The sequence below is a fragment of the Eupeodes corollae genome, chromosome 1 (genome assembly GCF_945859685.1).
Source record: "Eupeodes corollae chromosome 1, idEupCoro1.1, whole genome shotgun sequence".
In the NCBI taxonomy this organism is placed as follows: domain Eukaryota; kingdom Metazoa; phylum Arthropoda; class Insecta; order Diptera; family Syrphidae; genus Eupeodes; species Eupeodes corollae.
This window is the reverse complement of record NC_079147.1, coordinates 222,090,761-222,111,817: the sequence shown is the minus strand read 5'-3', so window position 1 is coordinate 222,111,817 and position 21,057 is coordinate 222,090,761. Positions and strand designations below refer to the sequence as shown.

Below are 21,057 nucleotides of genomic sequence, written 5' to 3'. Positions count from 1 at the left end.
CTTTTTATCAAAACATATTTTTATCAAATGTAGCTTATTTACTTGTGAAGCAATAATAACCGTGAGACAAAAACGACCGGTTGTTGTGGGTATGGGAAGAGAAAAATTAGAAACGATCTTGAATATACAAATTTCAGAATATTTGTTGCAGTTCTAAATCTTAACAATTGAGAGAACGTATTCAGATAATCTCAAAGAAGACTTTTATTATTAAACGAGTATGTATCAAGAATACAAAAAAGTTTAATTTCGATTTCTAACATCGTCTCCCATAGGTATTTTCAGTTCTTAAGCACTCAACAAACAAGCACTGAACAAACCCGTAGGACTTGATGGAATTCCGGCAGAGCTTTTACAAGCAGCGCCAAAGTCATCAAGCGAACTGCTTCATCCGCTCATAAAAGAAGCCTGGACCACCGAAAGCTTCCCCGATGAGTGGAAGAAGGGAATTATCGTCAAGCTCCCAAAAAAAGGGGGTCTTACAAAGAGCGAAAACTGGAGAGGAATTTGCTTTCTACCAGCCGTTGCCAAAATAGTAGCAAAAGTTATACCGGAACGCACCAGAACAAACAGGATTCCGCGCTGGATCCTCCTGTATTTATCATATTAACTCGCTGCGGATCATTATTGAATAGTGCGTTGAATATCGATCATCACTACACTTTCTGTTCATCAAATTCGAAAAGGCATTTGATATCGTTAACAGGGAGTATATCTGGTTAGCTTTGCGGAGGAGAGGCATCCCAAAAAACTAATTGCTATTATTAAAGCAGCATATGATGGATCTTAGTGTCACGTTCTGCACGATGGTAGGTTGTCAGATGAATTTGAAATTCGAAGCGGGCGGAGCCAGACAGGGCTGTATTCTGTCGCCAATATTGTTTCTGTTGGTGATAGATAAGCGATGTACTGCGCTCAGCTTTGTCAGGTAGCGGAGGGATCCAACGGACTTTGACATCCTATTTAAAGCACTTGGATTACGCGCACGATGGATCTCCATCAAATGAAAACAAGTGTGGAGAGAGAAGCAGAAATTGTGGGGCTGACAATTAATTACACAAAACAAAAATGGTAAGCCTCGATAGCCGACCATCCTCTCAAATAAATATCTTCTCGCAACAGGTGGAAAAAGTGGAGAGCTTTCAATACCTTGAAAGTATCGTTTTCATCGAGGGCGGAACCGAACAAGACGTCATCTGCCGCATCGGCAAAGCAAAATCGGAGTTCGGTATGTTGTCAAAAAATTTGGAGGAATAACTCTCAGCTTAAGAACAAAGCTACGACTGTTTCGCACAAATGTCGAATCTGTGCTTCATTATGGGTGCAGCACTTCGTTACTTCGTAAATAGATGTCTTCGTAACATCCTAAGGATTTTCTGACCAAACCGTATTTCAAATGAGGTCCTTTATATCTTTAATACGAACACATAAGTGGCAATGGATAGGACATACGCTTCGAAAAGGTAACGACTGCATTGCAGGCCAAGCAATGCAGTGGAATCCGCTCACACTAGAAGGAAGAAGAGCTGGACGACCGAGAAGCACATGGCGCAGGACAGTCGAGGTGGAATCGGCTAAGGTGATTGTTGATAAATGACAATCAAAACGATCGAATTTGATCTACATAAGGTGATAGTCAAATTGATACCTAAAAAGCTACCTATCACAAAAAAATGTGATAGTCGTTTTCAAACAAATTTATTTATTCCGAATAGAGCTACCATACTCTTACACAAACGACTGGAAAATTTTCTTAGTTCACTTTGTTTCTTTTAAAAAACACATTCCTGTGACCGACAAAGCTTACGGCATTCGAAAAAAGCAAGAAAAGTAAGAATTTTATTCAAAATCAGCCAATTTGAAACTTTTATTTAGATATTTTATAAGAATCAATTTAAAATTTCACCAATTCAACAACGAATTTTGACAATTTGAATCTGAAATTGTTCAATCGAATTGAATAGAGTTGAATCATCTTACGCAGACGGAATGAAAATGTTAGTCAATTTGACTATCAAAAAATTGATAGTCAACAATCACCTTAGCCAAGGCCCTATGCCCCTTAAGGGGTTCCCAACGGATTTAACAGATCTGAGGACCTTAATCAAGCTCAAGACTTATTATGTTCTAAGTTTCAATTAATAGTTTCAAAAAAGAAGATGTTCGATAGAAGGAAACATTCTAGTGGACAAATTTTACTAGTGTATAAGGTTTTTTACATTTACTGATATCAAATTATACTCTTTCGAATTTTTTTAGTTGACCAAGTTCCAATTCGTCAGATCAAGTCAATCAAGTTAGATTTTTGAAATATGTACCATCTTTTGAACATTTAAGCTTCAAATGAAAATAAAAATGGTAGAAAATAGAAATTGCTATTACCGTTTATGGTTTGAAAATAGACCAGCCAAACTTACGTCATTCAATCTTTTCTTTTAAAATACCTTAAACAATTTGATTGAAAAAGAACTATAAACTCTTGAAGGCTATGTAAATTAATGAAGTAATATTAGTGAAGTAATATTTTTTTTAACTTTAATTTGCCGGTTAAAAATGTTCAGTATCTTACTTATTTTTAAAAAAATCCTTCTCTATGCCTGTCATACACCTTAAGAGAACGCTAAAGCATTTGTGCTAAAATAGTTGTTAACAGAAAAACGCAAAACGATATAGAAGCAATTTTTGAACTTACATAATAACGAATTCGTAGTCTTAAGATAATAATATCAAGTTTTTGAAAAGTTTAAAACGTGTATTTCTAAGTTTGAGCACATATAGCTGAAATAAGAGTACGGATTTGGAATCAACACTAAAAGTTAACTAAAACAACTGATTGAAAAACATTAGAACAGACTAATAAGTCATCTTAAAACTAATAAGAAATTACGAAAACTAAGTTTCATACTCAAGCCTATTTGTGTGAGATTTTTGACTACGAACGTTATTCGCAAAGTTTTTTGCCGGTATTCGTAAAAGTTTCCGATGACTACTAAAATGATTTGAACTATATTTAAAAGGTAAAGATTCAGCCCAATTTTAAATGAAAATTCCCTGGGAAATATTTCCTCTTTCCCTTCTATCATATTCTAAACAAAAAATTCCCGGGAATTTTGTTCTCTTTTCCCTTATTATAAACTAACTTCGAATGTGGGAAAAAATACTCTGAGAAAAAAGTAGGAAATTTAAATGTCAAAAGAAGGGAAATAAAAAATGTGTTTGAGCCGAGTTTCTTCCCAATAAATTTAGTTGGGAGTTTAATCAAAATGTAAGATTTAATTTATTTTTAAAACAATAAATGTTAAAATTTGAATTTTTTTAGGTCTTAAACAACAAACAAGCGCCAGCTTCAAATTCTCTTGAGTTTGATGGAAGTTCACCGCGATATTGCTTGTGGCTTCCAGAAAGGAAGCAAGGAGGAGGTATTCTTGTTTTGTCATACGGCTGAAAATGCTTTAAATTCATCTGGGCCACCAAGCAAAACCATATTAGAATGGAAAAGGTACATTTTTCGATAATTTATTACTAAGAAGTGAGTGTTATTATTTTAGGTGTGGAGTGATCAAAAAAAAAATTTGTTAGAGCTTAGGCTGCTACAAACCTTAAGGCCAGAAATGGTACTGGCAGTGGGCCAAACAGCGAAAAAAAACTTTCTGAATATGAACAGGCTGTCTACGATTTAATTGGAATGAAAGAGTCGATAGAAGGTGTAACAGCAAAAAATGTTGGCTTGGAAACAAGAGAAAAGGTAAACAAAGAAAATGTTCAACCTCCGGAAAACGAAGCTATAGTTGAAGGATACCTGCAGGAATTAGTAATTGAAGCCCTGTATGACGAACCAGAATCAACACCAATAAATAATACAACGCAAAGGGGTTACCCTCATCCGAGTACAAGTAGTACAAAGAAAAGGACTGCCCTTAGAATCTTTTGATGAGGACTCTAAAGGAGTTATGTGAGGCTGTCAAGGGTATAGTTGAAGAAACTAGAGAAATTAGAAGAAACACCACTAAAGTTTACCGAGCTCTTGACAAAATGTATGAATTAAAAAAAAAGTAATGAAGATTATTTCGCCAAAAAAAAGGAAAACTTAAGGAAGTTAAACGACACAACCAATTAAGAGTTCAATAAATTTTTCTATTTTTATGATTTTTCAAGTTTTTTTTTTTTTAATTAATTCATTAAAAATGTGTGATATTAAATAAATAAATTAATTACTATTGAAATTTCTTTCGCAAGTTATTTTTCCTGTCAAACAATACCTATTCTCGATTTCGAAGGGAAAAATGTTTTCCCGGGGAATTCAAAATAGGAGAATTTTACTCTCGGGAGAACTAATTTCCCGAGGATGTCTTTTCTCCTGGAATATTAAGAATTGGGTTGATATTATTCTTTGCAAAATTTATTGTTGGAAGATATGTTGTGTTTTTACTTTGCCTTAAAAAACCGTTTTTGGATGTCTTTAGCATTTTTAAAGAGGTATATTTTAAAAACCTCTATGACAGAAAAATTTAAAGGCGAGATTTTATTTCAGGACATATAAATTACTTTGTCAACCAATGTAACCGATCGGAGAAATTCTTGCTCGCTAGCCGAATCTGAAAATAAATTATTTCAAAGGAAAAAAGATACTTTTTGGCATACATATTTATTTTGCATAATATTTACATAATCTGTGAATACCCAAGGCTAGCTAAAAAAAAAAACAATAATACTAACAAATGTCTCGTCTTTTGCAAAGGCATTTTGAAATTCTCCCAAAAATCAGGTTTATTCATTAAGATGCACAAACCTTAATTTAAAAAAACCTCCCACCTATCCTAACACCTTGATTTTATCATGGAAAGCACAATGGATCCACGGGTATCTGAGTGAGATCCACAGTACCTTCAAATTATTGGAATCGGTAGAGAAGCTTCTCTTAAACAAAGAAAATATGGGTATTGTAATCTTCCCAATTGTTGGCTAATAATTGAGTAGGCAATATGCCAAACTTTTGGTTGTGATTATTTTGTATCGATCAATAGAAATTTATAGCCCTATTATGGCTATCAACTATCAATTATTTGATAACTGATAACTTCTATCAATTTATTGATAATTTGGTATTATGAGTATCAAATGATAATTTTTCACCCATTGTGAATACTAATCAATATACGATTGTGAATAGGTTTTGTTTGCTGTTTGACGTTTGTCATTTGTGCTGAGTTCTTGTGTTTTGTTTTATAAATAATTTCGGCGGAATAATGTAAGTTGTTTTCATTAAATAAATTTTTCTTTTTTCTTAATAATATTTTGTTTATTTAGGAGTAGAATAGTTAGCACAAAAAACAACTAGAAAGGCTTGTGGAATTGATGGAGGAAAATTCGATAATATTTCGACCCTGTGCATGTTTTTTATTGAAGTTTGCTTGCAAGGAACTCTCTTCAACGTTCCTATATGGTGTAATTAAGTATGGTGAAAGAGGATATCCCCCGTCACCAAGAATTCGAAAGTTGGTTCTTCCATTACGATACGAGCCTTCTAACTTTACTTTTAGCTGTGATATACTCCAAACGCTAGCATCATGTGAGGACCCTGGATGTTTTGCATTTACACACCTGATGTACATTAAGTGATCACATACCTTACAAAAAAAAAACAAATACCTAAATAATAATCGTCTATTGCCTAGTAAAAAAAAAAACTCACAAGCATCGCATTTATACTATAATAGCCCTTTCTATTGTAATACACATGCTGAAGGTCCTTATTGGGTCCAATTATTTTTATGTGCGTACCATCGATAGCCTCGACCACATTTGGAATTCTACTTTTTTCGAAGAAGTATATTTTTGCCCGACGTTCTTCTTCCTGGGTATAGTTAAATTGAATCCATTTCGGACAAATGTGTCTTTCCAAAATACTTAGCAGTTCTTTTAGAATGACAGACACCGTTGGTTGTGCCATACCAATATTAAAGTCATTCCCAACGCTCAATTGGTAGCTTCCTTGAGCAAAGAATTTTAAAACAGCTGCTAGCTTGAGTATATTTGGGATGGATTGTTAACTTTTTATTGGTTTAAGTTTATCGTCAATATCGGTGAATACATCTAGGAAGGCTTGTTTCGAAAGTCGGAAATTTTGTATGAATCTGGAAACGAATCACAGTAAGTACCTAGAGTAAAAATGGAAAACCTTATTGCCTACATATTTTCGTCCAAATCCATTGGGTTTGAAGTATCTCGTAATGCCCTGCGTATCTTGGCGTGCGTGATAACACTTCTTTCCTCATCATAGTTGCCTTCAAAGAACAATTATACCGAAGACATCGTTTTAAAATGTTTGTTGCCAATACAAAAAATACCTAACAATTTATAAGCTGTATATAAATAAAAACTATTTACAGGCTGCGATAATTTGATACATTAGGCATGTTCCACAAACTGAACCCTCAATATCAGATTCGGCGTGTTATTAATCTGAAGTTTGAAAATATAAAAAAATAATTAAAACTTTTATAAATCGTATTTAAATTACAATTCTTTACCATTAACGAATGTTTGATACATTTGTCAACGAAGATTTTGTAGCTGATAGAATATTTGATGGGTATCAATATGTTTGATAGCCGTAATACCGATTTTATCAATAAAGCTATTCACAATAGATCTTTTAATTCACTATTTATCAAAAATATTGATAATTGATCACCATAATACCGATTCATTAATTTTGTTGATAATTATCAACTATTATCAAATATCGTGTTGATATTTGGTAACCATAATAGGGCTGTTAATCTCTAATACAGGGGTGGAATCGCGTAAGGCGATAGTTGATTGTCACTGTTTTGATAGTCAATTTTGATTATCAACCTTTCTTTGTTCTGTGTAAAGTGATCGCTAAAATTTACTATTTACTGGCAGCACTTACCCAAGTTTGGGAAACTGTGTACAAATTGCAACAGGGATAAATGTCATTTCGATCAGCTATTTCGTTTATTGTGTTGAATTTCGAATTTGCAAAGTATTGTTTCTGCGAAAATGTAAGTATACCTCTAACTATACTTAATACTAGTTATAAATTAATAAAAATATTTGTTAATTTTTCAAAAAAAAAAAATATTACTTTGTTGAATCTAAGGGCTCAATTTTAATGAAAAGTGGGCATAGAACCGACTGCACAGTCGTTGATAAACACCGCCAGTTGAAGGATAGGAGCAACCGCAAAACATACACAAACGTTTCTTTGGTCAATCGAACATTTTTCAAGAATCTGAAATAAATAATTTGTATACATACATAATGTTGTAAATAACTTATTTATAAATATTAATAGAAAGTTACATAGTAACATTAGGTTAGGAAGTTCCAAGTTGCTTTATTCCTTAAGTTGATTCCCAGCAATTAAACTTTTTTATAGTTATTTCTCGTTCTGGTGCTCTAATAGTACATTTGCATTGAAGTATACGTTACTGTTCACTTATTTTTATTTAAACTTTCATATATTTTCATTTTTTCACTAAATTTTAAATTTAAAGTGGAGCTGAAGTTCACACAAATTATCTTTCTCACAAAAAATTAATCAAAATATATGAAAGTGACACCTAAATAGCTGTCACCAACAAACCATAGTAAAAAAGTGATAGTCAATTTGATAATCACCTTACGTGGAGCAAAATCATCAATTTTGATGGTCAACAATCACCTTACGCGATTCCACCCCAGTCTTTTATTTGAACTATTTGTAGATGTCTAAACTAATATTGAAATATTTGAAAACCTATATTGAGGCATATGGGCAGATTTATACAACATAAGGGACTTCTTTTGCTGACAACAACATTTTTGAACGTAAAATTTGACCAAGGCAGCTAGTTAATTTTGCAGATGTCGTTAATTTCAAACTTGGAACTTAACTTCGCTATCATTTACCTTTAGTACCTAGATTGTAGAGAAAGTGTCAACAAATATTAACATACAAGAATCTTCTTAAACACGGCAGAGGTTCAAAAGATTTTCGATTTCTATTGTAACGAAAAACTCCTTTTTTCACTAAACAAATGGAATAAAATATGACAAAAGCTAAATAAATTACAGAGTAATAAATTTCAACTTTTAGTTCAATGAGAAAACCATTGGGCAGGTTCAGACGACATAAGGGACTTGAAAGTAAAGCAAGTTTTTAGCATCTGATTGGGCAGCTACCAAAAAATTGAATTCCAATTAAGGCAATCTTATTGGAAAGTTGACTGGAAAGTTAGTCAAGAAAAATCTCCCTAACTATTAAGTCAAGTCTGATTCTATCAAAATGACGGTTGATCATGTTTTTTTCATTCAACTGAAAGATGAACTTATTACTCTGTGATTTATTTATTTTCTGCACAAATTCACTTAATTTTTTCTGTAAAAGGGTTCTTTGTACGTTTGGAAAAGAAATAAGTAATTTTTTCTTTACAATACAAGATAAAAAAATGTGATCGACTTGTAGCTTGCCTGAGGAGTGTTTTGCAGACAATAACGTTTTTGATAGTTTTTGTACGATTGCCTGGTGGTAGAGGTTAGTGAAGCAAAGATCCAAGTTTGAATTTTATGAAACTTGAAAAAACAACTTACTAGCCTTGGTCAAAGTGTAAGTTCAAAGTAATATAAAGTCCCTTATGTTGTATGAATCTACCCATTTTTCAATAACTGGAAGGCAATTTTTTGAAAGCATATGGCACTAGAAACCTGGGTCTTATGGGATTTGCGGGGAATCGTTTTGGTAGCGAGTTTACCATTTTTCAATGATTGATTTCGCTTTAGCCTTCTTCGTTTTGAATTTGACCAATTAACGAATTTGAAATGTCATATTGTTTGTTGGCGAGTTGAAATCCGATAGCTTTTTTTTTGTCAGATTCACAGGCGAAAGAGTGTTCATTATTGTTCACTGTTCGATTTAGTGGATTCTTTCTTAATTGTAATTATATAAAAATGTGAGATTCTTATAACTTATCCACTATTCCCAATTAAATATAAAATTTCGCATAAATCACCGCAAATTTCAAAAATTCAATCAACACAAAGCAAATTTTTTTTGGAAAGCTGTCAAATCACTGGAATATAGGAAGAAAAAGTCAAATCATTGGAATATAGAAAGAACTATTTTCGCTTCACCGCAAATTTGTTAATGATAAAATACAATGCGAGTCGAATTTGAAAGGCTTAATTGAAAACGATCCGCCACGAACCTTTTAATCAGGACCCTGTGCAGTATAAAAAACTCTTTTCAAGCAACCGAATCAGGAATTAAAATAAAGCAGCTCCTATTAAGTTTCATTTAAATGAAATATTCCAATAATTGTCGAATGGTGCCAATCATTGGTATAAAGATATTATTAATTTTGTATTAATTATTTATTACTTCAAATATAAAATAAGGTATTTAGTGCCTTAAAATATTTCTGGATCATGTTCAAAAAACAGCAAAAAATAAATTTATTTTCATTAGGACATAATCATAGAAACGTAGTGTACTTTAATCAAATCGAACGGACTTTCTTTGAATTAACCACCCACATGTATGCAACACAAAATCTGTCACAACTTCAACTCGCATGATATAATTTTAACAACATTGCCTTCCTCTGACATTCGTAACGACGAGAGCAACAGAGATAGCACAATTGTTTATTTTTATATTTTGTTCGGCAAAAAAGAGTACATACAAAATAAAAACTTATCCGTTCACTTTCTCCATCTCCACATCACATCGTCATTCGCCAAATTAATTTGCTGTTAGTCGGTTCGGTTGCTGACTCTTGTCTTGTTGCACTTGTATCACGAAAACGAAATTTCCTATCAAATAAATTTGGTTTCGGTCGATGTCGAATAAAGTTCATAAATCCTCCTGAATTGTTAATTAATTGTGTTCCAAAGTTATCATCTATTCTCCTATGAACCATTCATCTATTTGTTAAGCGTTCCTAGCTCAAGAAGATTGAAATTTGCCATAGACCGCGAGACCGAGAGTGAGAAACGGGTCAATATTTTTTAAATACCTTCCCCGAGACGACGAGACTGAAACCTAGTTGTTCTTTAACCAATTCAATGATTTTGATACGTATTTGGAGTTAAATTTAGTATTTTCAAAACAATGCAAGTTTAGTAAAGCGACCTTATTCGATTAAAACGAAACATTTTATTTTATCAAAGAAAAACGAATCGGAATTGCTTCGGTACAAAGGAGAGTGTAGCTGTAGCCATAGCCATAGCCGCCATGTAGAATGTAGATTAACCTTTTTTGACATTGAACATATTTTCTTCTCGGTACTGAATTAAGTTGGTGTCTCGTCGTTTTTAGACTGTCTGTTTTGTTGACGGACAATGACGGTTTTTTTTTTGTATTTGCAAGAAATTAATAAAAATAAATTAAATTTGTCATATCTAAACTAATCACAAAGTACTTAACTATTATCTTTTTACTAGGAATGCAAAAGTAACCAAAAAGGGTTAAGTTCATATAGAAAAATCTCCCAAAAACTACGAAGAACATAGAAAAGGAAAGCAAAAAAATAACAACAACAAATACAAAACTTTTTAATTGAAGAAAAGTTGTGTAATAAATAAATATAAAAAAAGCAAACGGGACGTCACAGAAATTTAATTTTATTTATATTTATATGATTTTGTCTTGTCTGACTCTAAAGGCAGAGGCACGAGCACACTCGACAAACTCGACACACTCGAACTCGACATACCAAACATCTCACAGATTGTTGTCACTCCGTCTTTACTACACTTGCTCTTGCTTTTGGTTGTGATTACTTGCGAGTATTTGTTGTTTTAAAAATAGATCACTGCACGTTTTATTTAAATAATTTTGTCACTTATTCAAAGTTTATTTTTCGTGTGAGCGATTTAGTGTCATTCTGGGTTTCTTTCGTCGTCTTTAAGGAAAAGACTCATCAACCGGCATCGCGATCGATCGCGATTTTGAGTTTATTCTCTTTAAATTCAAAGAAGAAGAAACAAAAATAAAAACTACACATCTGCTTTTTTTTAAATTGTTATTATTTTATTATAGAAACAAATATATTCACTTCATTCCCCGCGACTGCTAAATTGTGAAAAATATAAAATATAACCTGTGAATCGTTTTGGTGATATAGAAAACAAATTTAAAAAAAAAAAAACAGGACAGTTTGTGGTCTTGAGTGTGGTGTATAAATTCTGAGCAAAATTCGGCGAGGAGATATGGCCAAGGACGAAGAGGATGATCTGTTGCCCGATAAAGACGCAGCAAAAGGTTTTTATGCCAAATATGAACCGAAGGAGATTCTTGGAAGGTAAGTCAATAATTCCATTCCATTTAATTGATGTTGTTAGATAGATAGATATAAAAACCAAAGCGAGAATTTTTCTTTCTTTATTTATTAATTTTAATTTTGGTTTCTTTTTCATTATTCTTTGATTTTGATGATTTTGCATATTTTTCTCTTTCCTTTGCCCTCTAATTTTGTTGGCAGTTTATAGAGTAAATAGGGTGTTGCCAAGAGGGGTTTATTTTGGTTTATTTATTTGGTTTAATTAGTTTTTCTTGTTTACATGAGGCAACTCTTAGGTAGGTAAGTATAATAATAAATTGTTAGACAAAACAATAATGTGCCAATTAAAAAATTATTAATATAAACACTTTAAAAGGCGCAATCTGTGTGTGCGTGTTGTAGACTTTAATTTTTCAAAGTAAAAAGCTATCGGGTAACGCAGAGTCTTACGTTCAGTATAAAAGAGTGTTTTTGTATGAAACTTTAAAACTAACTAGAAAAGAGAGATTTAAAGGTTCCTGCTTTTATGTTCAGGAGACTTCGACCTAAATTAATGAAGAAAACCTTATTTACCCTTTATTTCCGAAGGTTTCAATAATATTTTAACCAAATGGACTGGGTTTTCATTATGAAACCTCTAGGACCCTATAAAAATGTATCAATTTAACGGTTTGAGTTCCATAGAGTAACCATTAGAAAACAAAGGTTTAAGAATTGGCAACCAATAAAAACGTACTTAAAATGGGTAAATGGTCATGGAGAATTAAATATTTAATTTCATCCGATAATTTTAAAATATTCAATGCCTTATCGTTATTGAAACCATATGATCTATGTATGTAAGAGCACCTCATCAATTTACCCAGTACCTGATTACGCGGGTAATACCCTAAAACTCCATCCGAGTACTGGCAGAGCAGAGCTGTACCAGTACCAAAACTTTTTCAGGTGGTTCCTTCAAAATTTTAACAACTCTTTTAGAATCAGAAATGATTAATTAGGCATTACATTACATGAAATTTTGATTGGGTTTCTTTTTCTTTAGAGATCCTATTTTAAGGCCAGTTTATTTTGGAAATTAGGCCACTTTCAATTTAAGGGCTAACCGCTCACTTTTCTTTCAATTTTTGAAATGACATGTATTGTTTTTCATGTCAAACCAACATGATTAAGTAAAATGTTTAAGCCACTTTTAGCAATTTATTAAGCTTTGAAGATGATTTACCTTATTTTAAACGATTTATATGACATCTGTACAGTTATTCTTATAAGAACAGTGGATGGAATGGTCCAATCAACAGTTGGCAATTCCAATTAATAGGTCAGTTTAAGAGTATTTGCTTTGTTTATTTTTCCAAAATGTCACTTTTTATACATTCAAACATGTACATATGTATGTTCGTTTTTAATATAGGGTCCGCCATCTAACGTTTTTTTTTTTGTTCAACTAGTGCTTATTGGCATTTCCATTAAACAGGCCGATAGTCCTGTCATTAGATAATCCAACATAGACCAACAACCCAACATCCAGTCCATGATCCGTTCATCGCATTTTGGATTTTTCGAGCAGATCAAAATCTTGTCATCAAATTTGACGTTTGTGTTGTATGTAGTGGTGAGCGTCCATTTTCCACAGTCTTTTTGAAATTAAAATTTAATTTCGTTTAAATTGTCGTCGAGTGCCTAAATTCATTAACTCAAAGATATCTTTACTAGGCACATAAGAGCTTTCAAGCTGTCGACCGACATCCTACGAAAATTCTTATACCGTCCTCCCATAGTAAGTCTTTGAGTAGGTGCGCCTCCAAATCATGAAGTTCTATTACTTGGAGAAATGAATACACCAATAACCTGTGTTTTCTTTTATTCTCTTGAATAGTTAGCTGTTGTTGTTCATCCCTCTTTTTAACCAGCATTCATTTTTTTTAAGAGCTAATTTTCGTTTACTCCAAGGCATTTTTTGTCCCAATTTGTTTAAAATTTAATTTTGTAAAAAAACAATGTCTACCGACACTAAAGGTAAATAAAAAAGTAAACAACAGATTAACAGTTTCTAATGTTAAATGTGACATTTGAGGTTGCACACGGCAAGACATAATGGCTGCGTTCAATCTCGTGTTGGATAGGTGGATTTTTAGATACCTTGTTGAACGATTTGAGATAGCGGTCAAAAAAAAAAGCAGAGAAACATCTACGCTTCGAAGTCAAAATTGTTGTATTATTATTATTATTAATATTTATTAACAAGCAATTAAAATTACAAGCTAATATAAAATTTAACAAGCCTAGCTGCAGAGACCATTGGCTTATTTGCTTGAAAGTTCAAGTTACAATTTTTGCTTTTTTGAGAAACTCAGTAATATTATTTATATTTGTTAAGCTGGGATTTTTGTTTTAGATCAAGGTGGGTGTTGCAAGTGGAGCAGGTTGGAGGGTCGTTTTTGTTGAGGAGGTGTTGGTGGGAAGCAGTAGTGTGTCCAAGTCGAAGTCTAGTGAAGTTGGTTATTTTTTGTTTCGAACAGTTTGTAGGATAAATCGGCGTAGATTTTAAGGGGTTTATATCCTTGTAGTGATGATGATATAGGCTCCAGTCGTGACTATTTTTTGCAGAAGATATCTTTCTGGTATGCTTGAGGAGATCGGATTTGGTGAAAATGTTGAAGGTGAGTACAGGTGCGTTTTTGGCTGAGTTCGCTGCACTGTCGGCATATTCGTTTCCAAGTATTCTAACATGACCTGGAGTCCACATTAGTTTAATGTTTTTCAATTTTATGAGTTGATATCTGATTACTGATATGATTTCGGTGTTGTTGTTTGCGTTGTGAATTGCATTGATTACTGAGATGCTGTCGGAGCATATAATGCATTTTTCAGAGAGATTGGCTGCAGCTTTAGTAGCTTGAAGTATTGCAAATGCTTCAGCTGTAAAGACGGAGGCAAAATCTGGGAGAATGCCAATGCTTATGGTTGATCCGTTTTCATCAGTCACCGCATAAGATGTGGTGTCCGGAGTTTTAGAGCCATCGGTGAAGATAAATCTCCATCCGTCAGATCTAAAGTCAGAGGCGATACATGAAAAAAGTTGGCGATAAGTGCTGTAAATTAAGTTTTGAATTTAAAAATCATGACACTTGAAAAACTTACTAGTTTCCTTGGTCAAAATTTACGTTCAAAGAATGAAGTTGACTGCAAACGAAGTCAATTACGTTGTCTGAACCTGTCCATTGCTTATACAACTAAACTCAATGGATTGTATGGCCCAGGGGGGTCATTACCCCACGACCTCTTCCCCTTGCATCCATCCTTGCCTCTTATTTACCATAATTGATAGTCTGTGGTTCTAATAACTTCATTAAGATATGACTATTAAATTCTGTAAAACTAAATTGCATTAAATTTTCGAAAAATGTCTAGGTCAGAAAATATCGAATACTGCAGTACTTTTTTCACAGTGTTTTTCTTCAAATAACGCATCTTGTCAATCAAGTATTTCTTACCATAATTATTGCCATAATCATGTTTTATGACAAAGAAAAATAATTGTGATATGTTAACTTTTTTGTGAAACATTCGTTGGTTGTAAGTAATTGCGCTATAAAAACATTTAAAAACGAATACTTCCGATTTAAAGTAAATTAAATATTTATTAACTTCTTAAGGAGCTAAAGTCCTGTGTGAACAAACTTCTCCATCTGGCCCATTCCCTAGCTAAATGTCTCAAGTTGCGCACTTCAATTTGGGTGTAGTCATTTTCCAATTGTGCGCGCCACTCGTCGAAGGTGCATTCATCTGCTTTTGTCATTGTAAATACTTCTGCACCGTAAATACTTGAGGCCCTACAAGTCGAAGGTGCTTTCATCTGCTTTTGTCATTTTAAATACTTCTGCACCGTAAATACTTGAGGACCTAATTTAACGATACTTTGGTCGCCCGAGATAGAGCTTTACTACGACGCGCGACGTCTGTCGATGGTGGAGTTTTGACCGAGGCGTCGTCAGTGTTGTAGGGCCTTTCTTAATGACAGCGTGTTACTTGTTTCACCCTCATTTACCGCTAAGCCCAGTTTTGCCGCATCTGCCTCAATACTCACATTGACATCACGTGATGTTCTTCCGATAATGTCAATGTCATGACCATGAGCATATGGCACTAATTGGACATACTTTTGAAAGAAAGTATCTCTGGTTGACGTGGGAGCTCTGCATTCTTTCAAGTGCGATGTTAAGGAAGTCGCAAAAGCCTTTTTTGACATCAAAAGTTTCTATTTAGTTGTTTTCAACCTTTAAGTGGCAGCGATGCCAAAACTAGACAAGGCTCTATACAGCTCGTCCCTGTAGATGCTGTCATATGCCGCCTTGAACTCAATGAAGAGATGGTGGATGTCGATTTGTTGTTCTTGGGTTTTTCCATGATTTGCCGTAATGTTGTGTTTCTTGGTCTAAAACCACATTGATAAGAACCCATCAGGCTGTTGACGAAGGGTTTTAGCGATGTGAAGTAGACTGATACCTCTATTGTTGATTCAGTTTAGAGGGTCTCCTATTTTCAGTATTGGCAACAATATGCGCTACATATTGGACGCAGATAAAACTTAAATCAGTTCCCAAATGTATACACTCCTGAAGCATAAGGACAAGTCAAGAAGGATGCTTAAAAGAAGAGCTTACGTTTACCCCTTGCTTTTCATATTCGTCTTTAGATACTCATTATCCATTGATGTGAACTTCCAACAGCAGGTTATGATAAGCTCATCAAATTCTGATCTTTACATCTGTTCAACGGGTAATCAATTTAACGCTTCAAAAACTCAATGCTGGTGGGCTGGTTGGTGCCTTGGTAATGTACTTGAGTCGTTTAGATATAATTAAAAAGAGAGCTTTAGAATTGATAGGTGATCGTCATCTTGCTGAGACTTTTGCTATTCTTGAACATAACATCGCCGCCGCAAGCCGGTTGCATTTTCTTCTTAAAATAATTCAATCGTTATATCCGCACTTCTGTAAATGCTCTTTAGTTTAATCTATAGCCTAATTTTGGACGTACTGTTGAATACAGGGATTCTTTCCTTAGCTCTACTGTATGTCCTTTGTAATTCTAATCTTCATTCGTAATTGCTCGGACTGCTTTTAATCCTTACAAGGGTATTTATAACCCCTTGCAGTGTTATCGTCATACAAAATTACCACCTACCTAGTATAAAACTTTAATGAAAAAAGAATAGGTATTGAAGCTTACGATCAAACCTTAGTTAACGAATGTCAAGTTCACTTGCAACATTTTCGACTGGAAGAATAGAAAATAATTATCTGAAAACAATTTATTTGTTCCCTTATCCATGAATCCATAATGTTTATCCAACTGATTAAATAATATTGCTTTTAATGTGAAAGCTATACCCACCTACACATGTTTTTAAACAGAATAAAAGCTGTTTATATTTTTAGTCAGTCGTGTACGACTTAAATCACACACAGTTAAGTAAATGAAATTGAATAAGCCACCAAAGAGTATTGCTTACTTTGAAAATGCATTGTTTAAAATAAAATGAATGCTGGAATAGTATTGAATTTGTTGTATGATGTTATACAACAATTATCATAATTAAAAAGGTATTTAAGTGGATGGAAATAGAGTCTCAATTAACAAGCTCATCCAGTTTATTCATTTTCGCACATTTTCTCCATGGGGGGAATTGTCGTCTATCTCGTGGTTCCTTGGGATTAGAATCAAGGCCTGTGCATTGTAATTTCCTTTTACTCAGCTACCTCAGTAGTTAGACTTTTGCCTAAATCGATATCCATGCCTTCTTATGCAGACGACCCGATAAACGGGACGAATGTTTTTGGTAAATTAAATGCGTTCAAACGATATGAGTTAAGAAATTATTGCAGAGAATGAAAAAAAAGTGTTTGGAATAGATAATTAATTTTTTTTAATTTCTATTGAATTTAATTGAAGTAAACTTAAATCTCGATCCAATCAATTGTTTTTACTTTAAACATTTAATTTTCAGCCTATCGCTAAGAGATACCGATGATGATGTGTCTTCAAACAAATCTTTAAATTAATTAAACAAAACTGTCCCAGAAAGATGTTACACCCGCTCCCGGTCGATTATTTTATTTTTATTACTCGTGATAGCTTGGGAATTAAAATAAAATAAACATAAAAGGAAACCTATGTACGTGGTGTGGGTACCTTGTGCTGACAAAGAATTAAATTTTTATAGGCTCTCAAGTGACTTTATTCACTTTATAACACTTATTAAAATTTATTTACTTTCAGTCAGCAAGTGTTACTGTAATTTTGTAATATATTCGTTGAACCTTTTTTTTTCTTAATACATTTTTAAAATAAGTATATAAATATAATTATATACAAAAGAAGGTTATGGTTTTTGACTACACCGAACCGACAGCTATTGTAAGTTTGCAATTTAAAATTAAATAATATCTTGTCTCTATGATTCGAAATGATTTAAAAACTTGAAAATTGAAGAATTAAATCAATCGAGTTTATTAAATGGTGTAATTTTTATAGTTTAATTTTTGTTTAAATGAATAAAATTTGCTTTGAATTTGATATCTGCGTTGAAATAATGATCAATCATATAGTCTGTGTTGACATGTATTTGCTGTTTGAGACTTTCAATCGAAAAGGTTAAACTTTTTAATGAACTTTGAGTCCTTGAATTCCAATGAATAGAATATAAGTTAAACCCCTCTATTTTGAGATGCAGGTACTTTTGACGTCTTAGTATGTCATCTAGCTCCCACTTATGTCTAATAAGATCCCCTTCAATTATGTATCTCGACAAAAAATCTATACGATTTCTTGTGAGCATGAAAACCTGCCACAACCTGTTGGAAGAAAATTTGACTTGTTGACAACGACATACGAGGTTCTTTGAAAAGTTCGTCTAAAGTCAGACAGATGGCACTACTGGTGCATATCGAGGTTATTTACAGTTAGTAGCATGTTAGGTTTTAGCCAGGTCGGTTTATTGGTTTGTGTTTGACATCCCTTTGAATTGAGGAAGTCAAAAAATGAACGAAAAGGAATTTAGTGTGTGATATAAATATTATGGTGACTGCACACCTTCTAGTAGAACAGTTTCCAAGTGGTTTAAAAAAATTCGGAGTGGCCATATGAGCACAACAGACGCTGAACGTTCTTAACGCCCTGTTGAGGTTACAACTCCAGAAATCATTGATAAAATTCATGATATTCATCACGAATGACAGAAAAATGAAGGTGCGTGGGATTGCAGGTGAATATTATTAATTGCTATTGGACCGTTTGAAAACCGAGCTGAAAGAGAAACTTCTATGACTGGCCCACAAAAAAGTTCTTTTCCATCACGACAACGCACCAGCTCATATCTCAGCAGTTGCGACCGTAAAACTACTGGAATTAGGATTCCAAATCGTTCCACATCCCCCCTTTTCTCCAGACTTGACTCCGTCGTCGGATTGTTATTTGTTCCCCAATATGAAGAAATGGCTGACGGGAAAAAAATTCCATTCCAACGAGGAGGTGATTGCAGAAACCAATGGCTACTTTACAGACTTGAACAAATTCTATTATTCGGAAGGGATCAACAAACTAGAGCAGGACGAAGTGTATAAGCCTGAAAGGAGACTACGTTGAAAAATAAAAAAGGTTTATCCAAAAAAATTAAGCAGTTTTTATTTTCGCACAGACTTTTCAAACGACCCTCGTATGTATGGGGGAGACACGATGAGGAAGAAGGCGAGAACACTACTCACTTCCTATGGAACTGTCGAGCATTGTGCCACAAAACATACTAGTTATTAGGAAAGTACTTCTTCAGTAGTCTTAAAGAACTCGAAGACTTTGTAGGAAACAGTCTTTTAAGTGTTATTAAAGCCTCTAAGTATCTGACACAACAGCTATAATCATACGTTATACTCTCACTTTTGAAGGAGTTTATACAACTTTTTGAGCATCACAAGGGATCTACATTGATTTAAGTTTCAGTTTCAGTTTATTTATTTATAAAGCTTACACAGTAAGATAATAAGATAAATTTGTGAAAGCCTATGACTTAACTTTATGTAACATTTCAAATTTTTAAAAAATACGATAAGAAAATAATATAAAATTAAATAAAAAAGAAAATAACAATAATTTATCGATAAAATATTAATTGACGTTAAAATAGAAATGATAGAAATAGAAGAAGGAAAATAAAGAGAAAAGATAGTTTTGTTAGTTAAAGTTAAGAAGAGAAGAGAAGATAGTTAATTAAGTTAGTTGCTTTGGTTCGAAAAGAACATTTTAATCCCGCCAATATGTAGGAAGTGATTGCCAGAGTTCCAGAGTTTCTGACGTCAAACACGAAAAGCGTGGCAAAATTACCGATGTCGATCTGTTCGATGTTGACATTCTGATTTTTTCAAACAGATAAGCTGGTTGACGTGTTTCCAAGATTTTAAAAAACAGTATCAATGTTCAAAGCTTCATGAAGTCATTAAAAGGTATACTAAGCAGAATCTCTTGTAAATGTGAAATATGGCCTGACCTTCTTAACCCAAAAATGTATCGAATGATACTATTAAAGGCTATGTTTAGTTTAGTTTTGCTGATGGAATCGCAGTTGTAAAAAATTTCGCATCCATGAGTGAGAACAGGTATTACAAGGGTCCTTGCAAGCGTTAGTCTGGTTTTAAATGGAGTGATGTTGTGGGCGGTCCACAGCGTTCTAAGCGTTTCATAATTTTTACTCACTAATTGGTTGATGTGGTCATTCCAGGTCAATGTTTTATTGAAGATTACTTACTTACTTACTTAAGGTGGCGCTACAGTCCGGGGCGGACCTGGGCATCAACCAACAAGCGTCTCCAGCCAGTTCGGTCCCTATCTCCAGTTTCGCACGCCAAGTTGGTTGAGGTCCTCTCCCACCTGGGTGCGCCACCTGAGTCGCGGTCTTCCTCTACTGCGCCGTCCCTCGGGATTGGATCCGAAGACCTTCCGGGCTGGAGCGTTGATGTCCATCCGCTCTACATGACCTAGCCGTTGGACTTTAATTCTGCTAACTAGGTCAGTGTCGCTGTACAGCCCGTACAGTTCGTCGTTATATCTTCTCCTCCATTCTCCATCTACGCGTACGGGACCAAAATCACCCGAAGAATTTTTCTCTCGAAGCATCCTAAGACGTTCTCATCTTTCTTTGACAGGGTCCAGGCCTCAGCGCCATAGATGAGAACCGGGATGATGAGTGTCTTATAGATGGTTATTTTACATGCTCGAGAGAGGACTTTACTTCTTCTGCCTTCTAAGTCCAAAGAAGCAGCGATTTGCAAGAGTTATTCTTCGTTTGATATCAGCGCTGGTGTCGTTGTCTGCATTAATAGCGGTGCCTAGGTAGACAAAGTCCTTAACTACCTCAAAGTTATAGCATGGTGACGTGCATGGTGACGTTTTGTCCAAGACGTCTTCGTTCAGTGTCCTTTTTTGATGACAGCATATACTTGGTCTTGCCCTCATTCACAACCACTAAAGCCATCTTCTTCGCTTCCGTCGCAATGCTCAAAAATGCTCCACTGACATCACGCTTTGATCTTCCAATTATGTCAATATCATCTGCGTATCCGAGTAATTGGATGGACCTTTGGAAGATTGTGCCTGTAGTGTTGACGGTTGAGTTTTGCACAATTCTTTCCAGAATGATGTTGAAGAAGTCGCATGACAGTGCATCGCCTTGTCTTAAACCTTTTTTGACATCAAATGCATCGGTAAGATCTTT

General features: G+C 34.1%; 1 protein-coding gene across 4 annotated transcripts in view; it reads left to right on the top strand.

The window, feature by feature from the left end:
* The first annotated feature begins 9,730 nt into the window (after positions 1 to 9,730).
* LOC129938428 (phosphorylase b kinase gamma catalytic chain, skeletal muscle/heart isoform) overlaps positions 9,731 to 21,057 on the top strand; it is an 81,999-nt gene continuing 70,672 nt past the window's right edge. For 2 of the 4 annotated variants that reach the window (XM_056045984.1, XM_056045983.1), the window contains exons 1-2: positions 9,732 to 10,003; positions 11,048 to 11,309. In XM_056045984.1, coding sequence (XP_055901959.1) covers positions 11,218 to 11,309 — 92 coding nt within the window. In that variant the 5' untranslated portion in view covers positions 9,732 to 10,003; positions 11,048 to 11,217. Of the gene's footprint in view, positions 10,004 to 11,047; positions 11,310 to 21,057 lie in introns of all 4 variants that reach the window. The other 2 variants (XM_056045982.1, XM_056045981.1) reach the window with 2 other exon arrangements.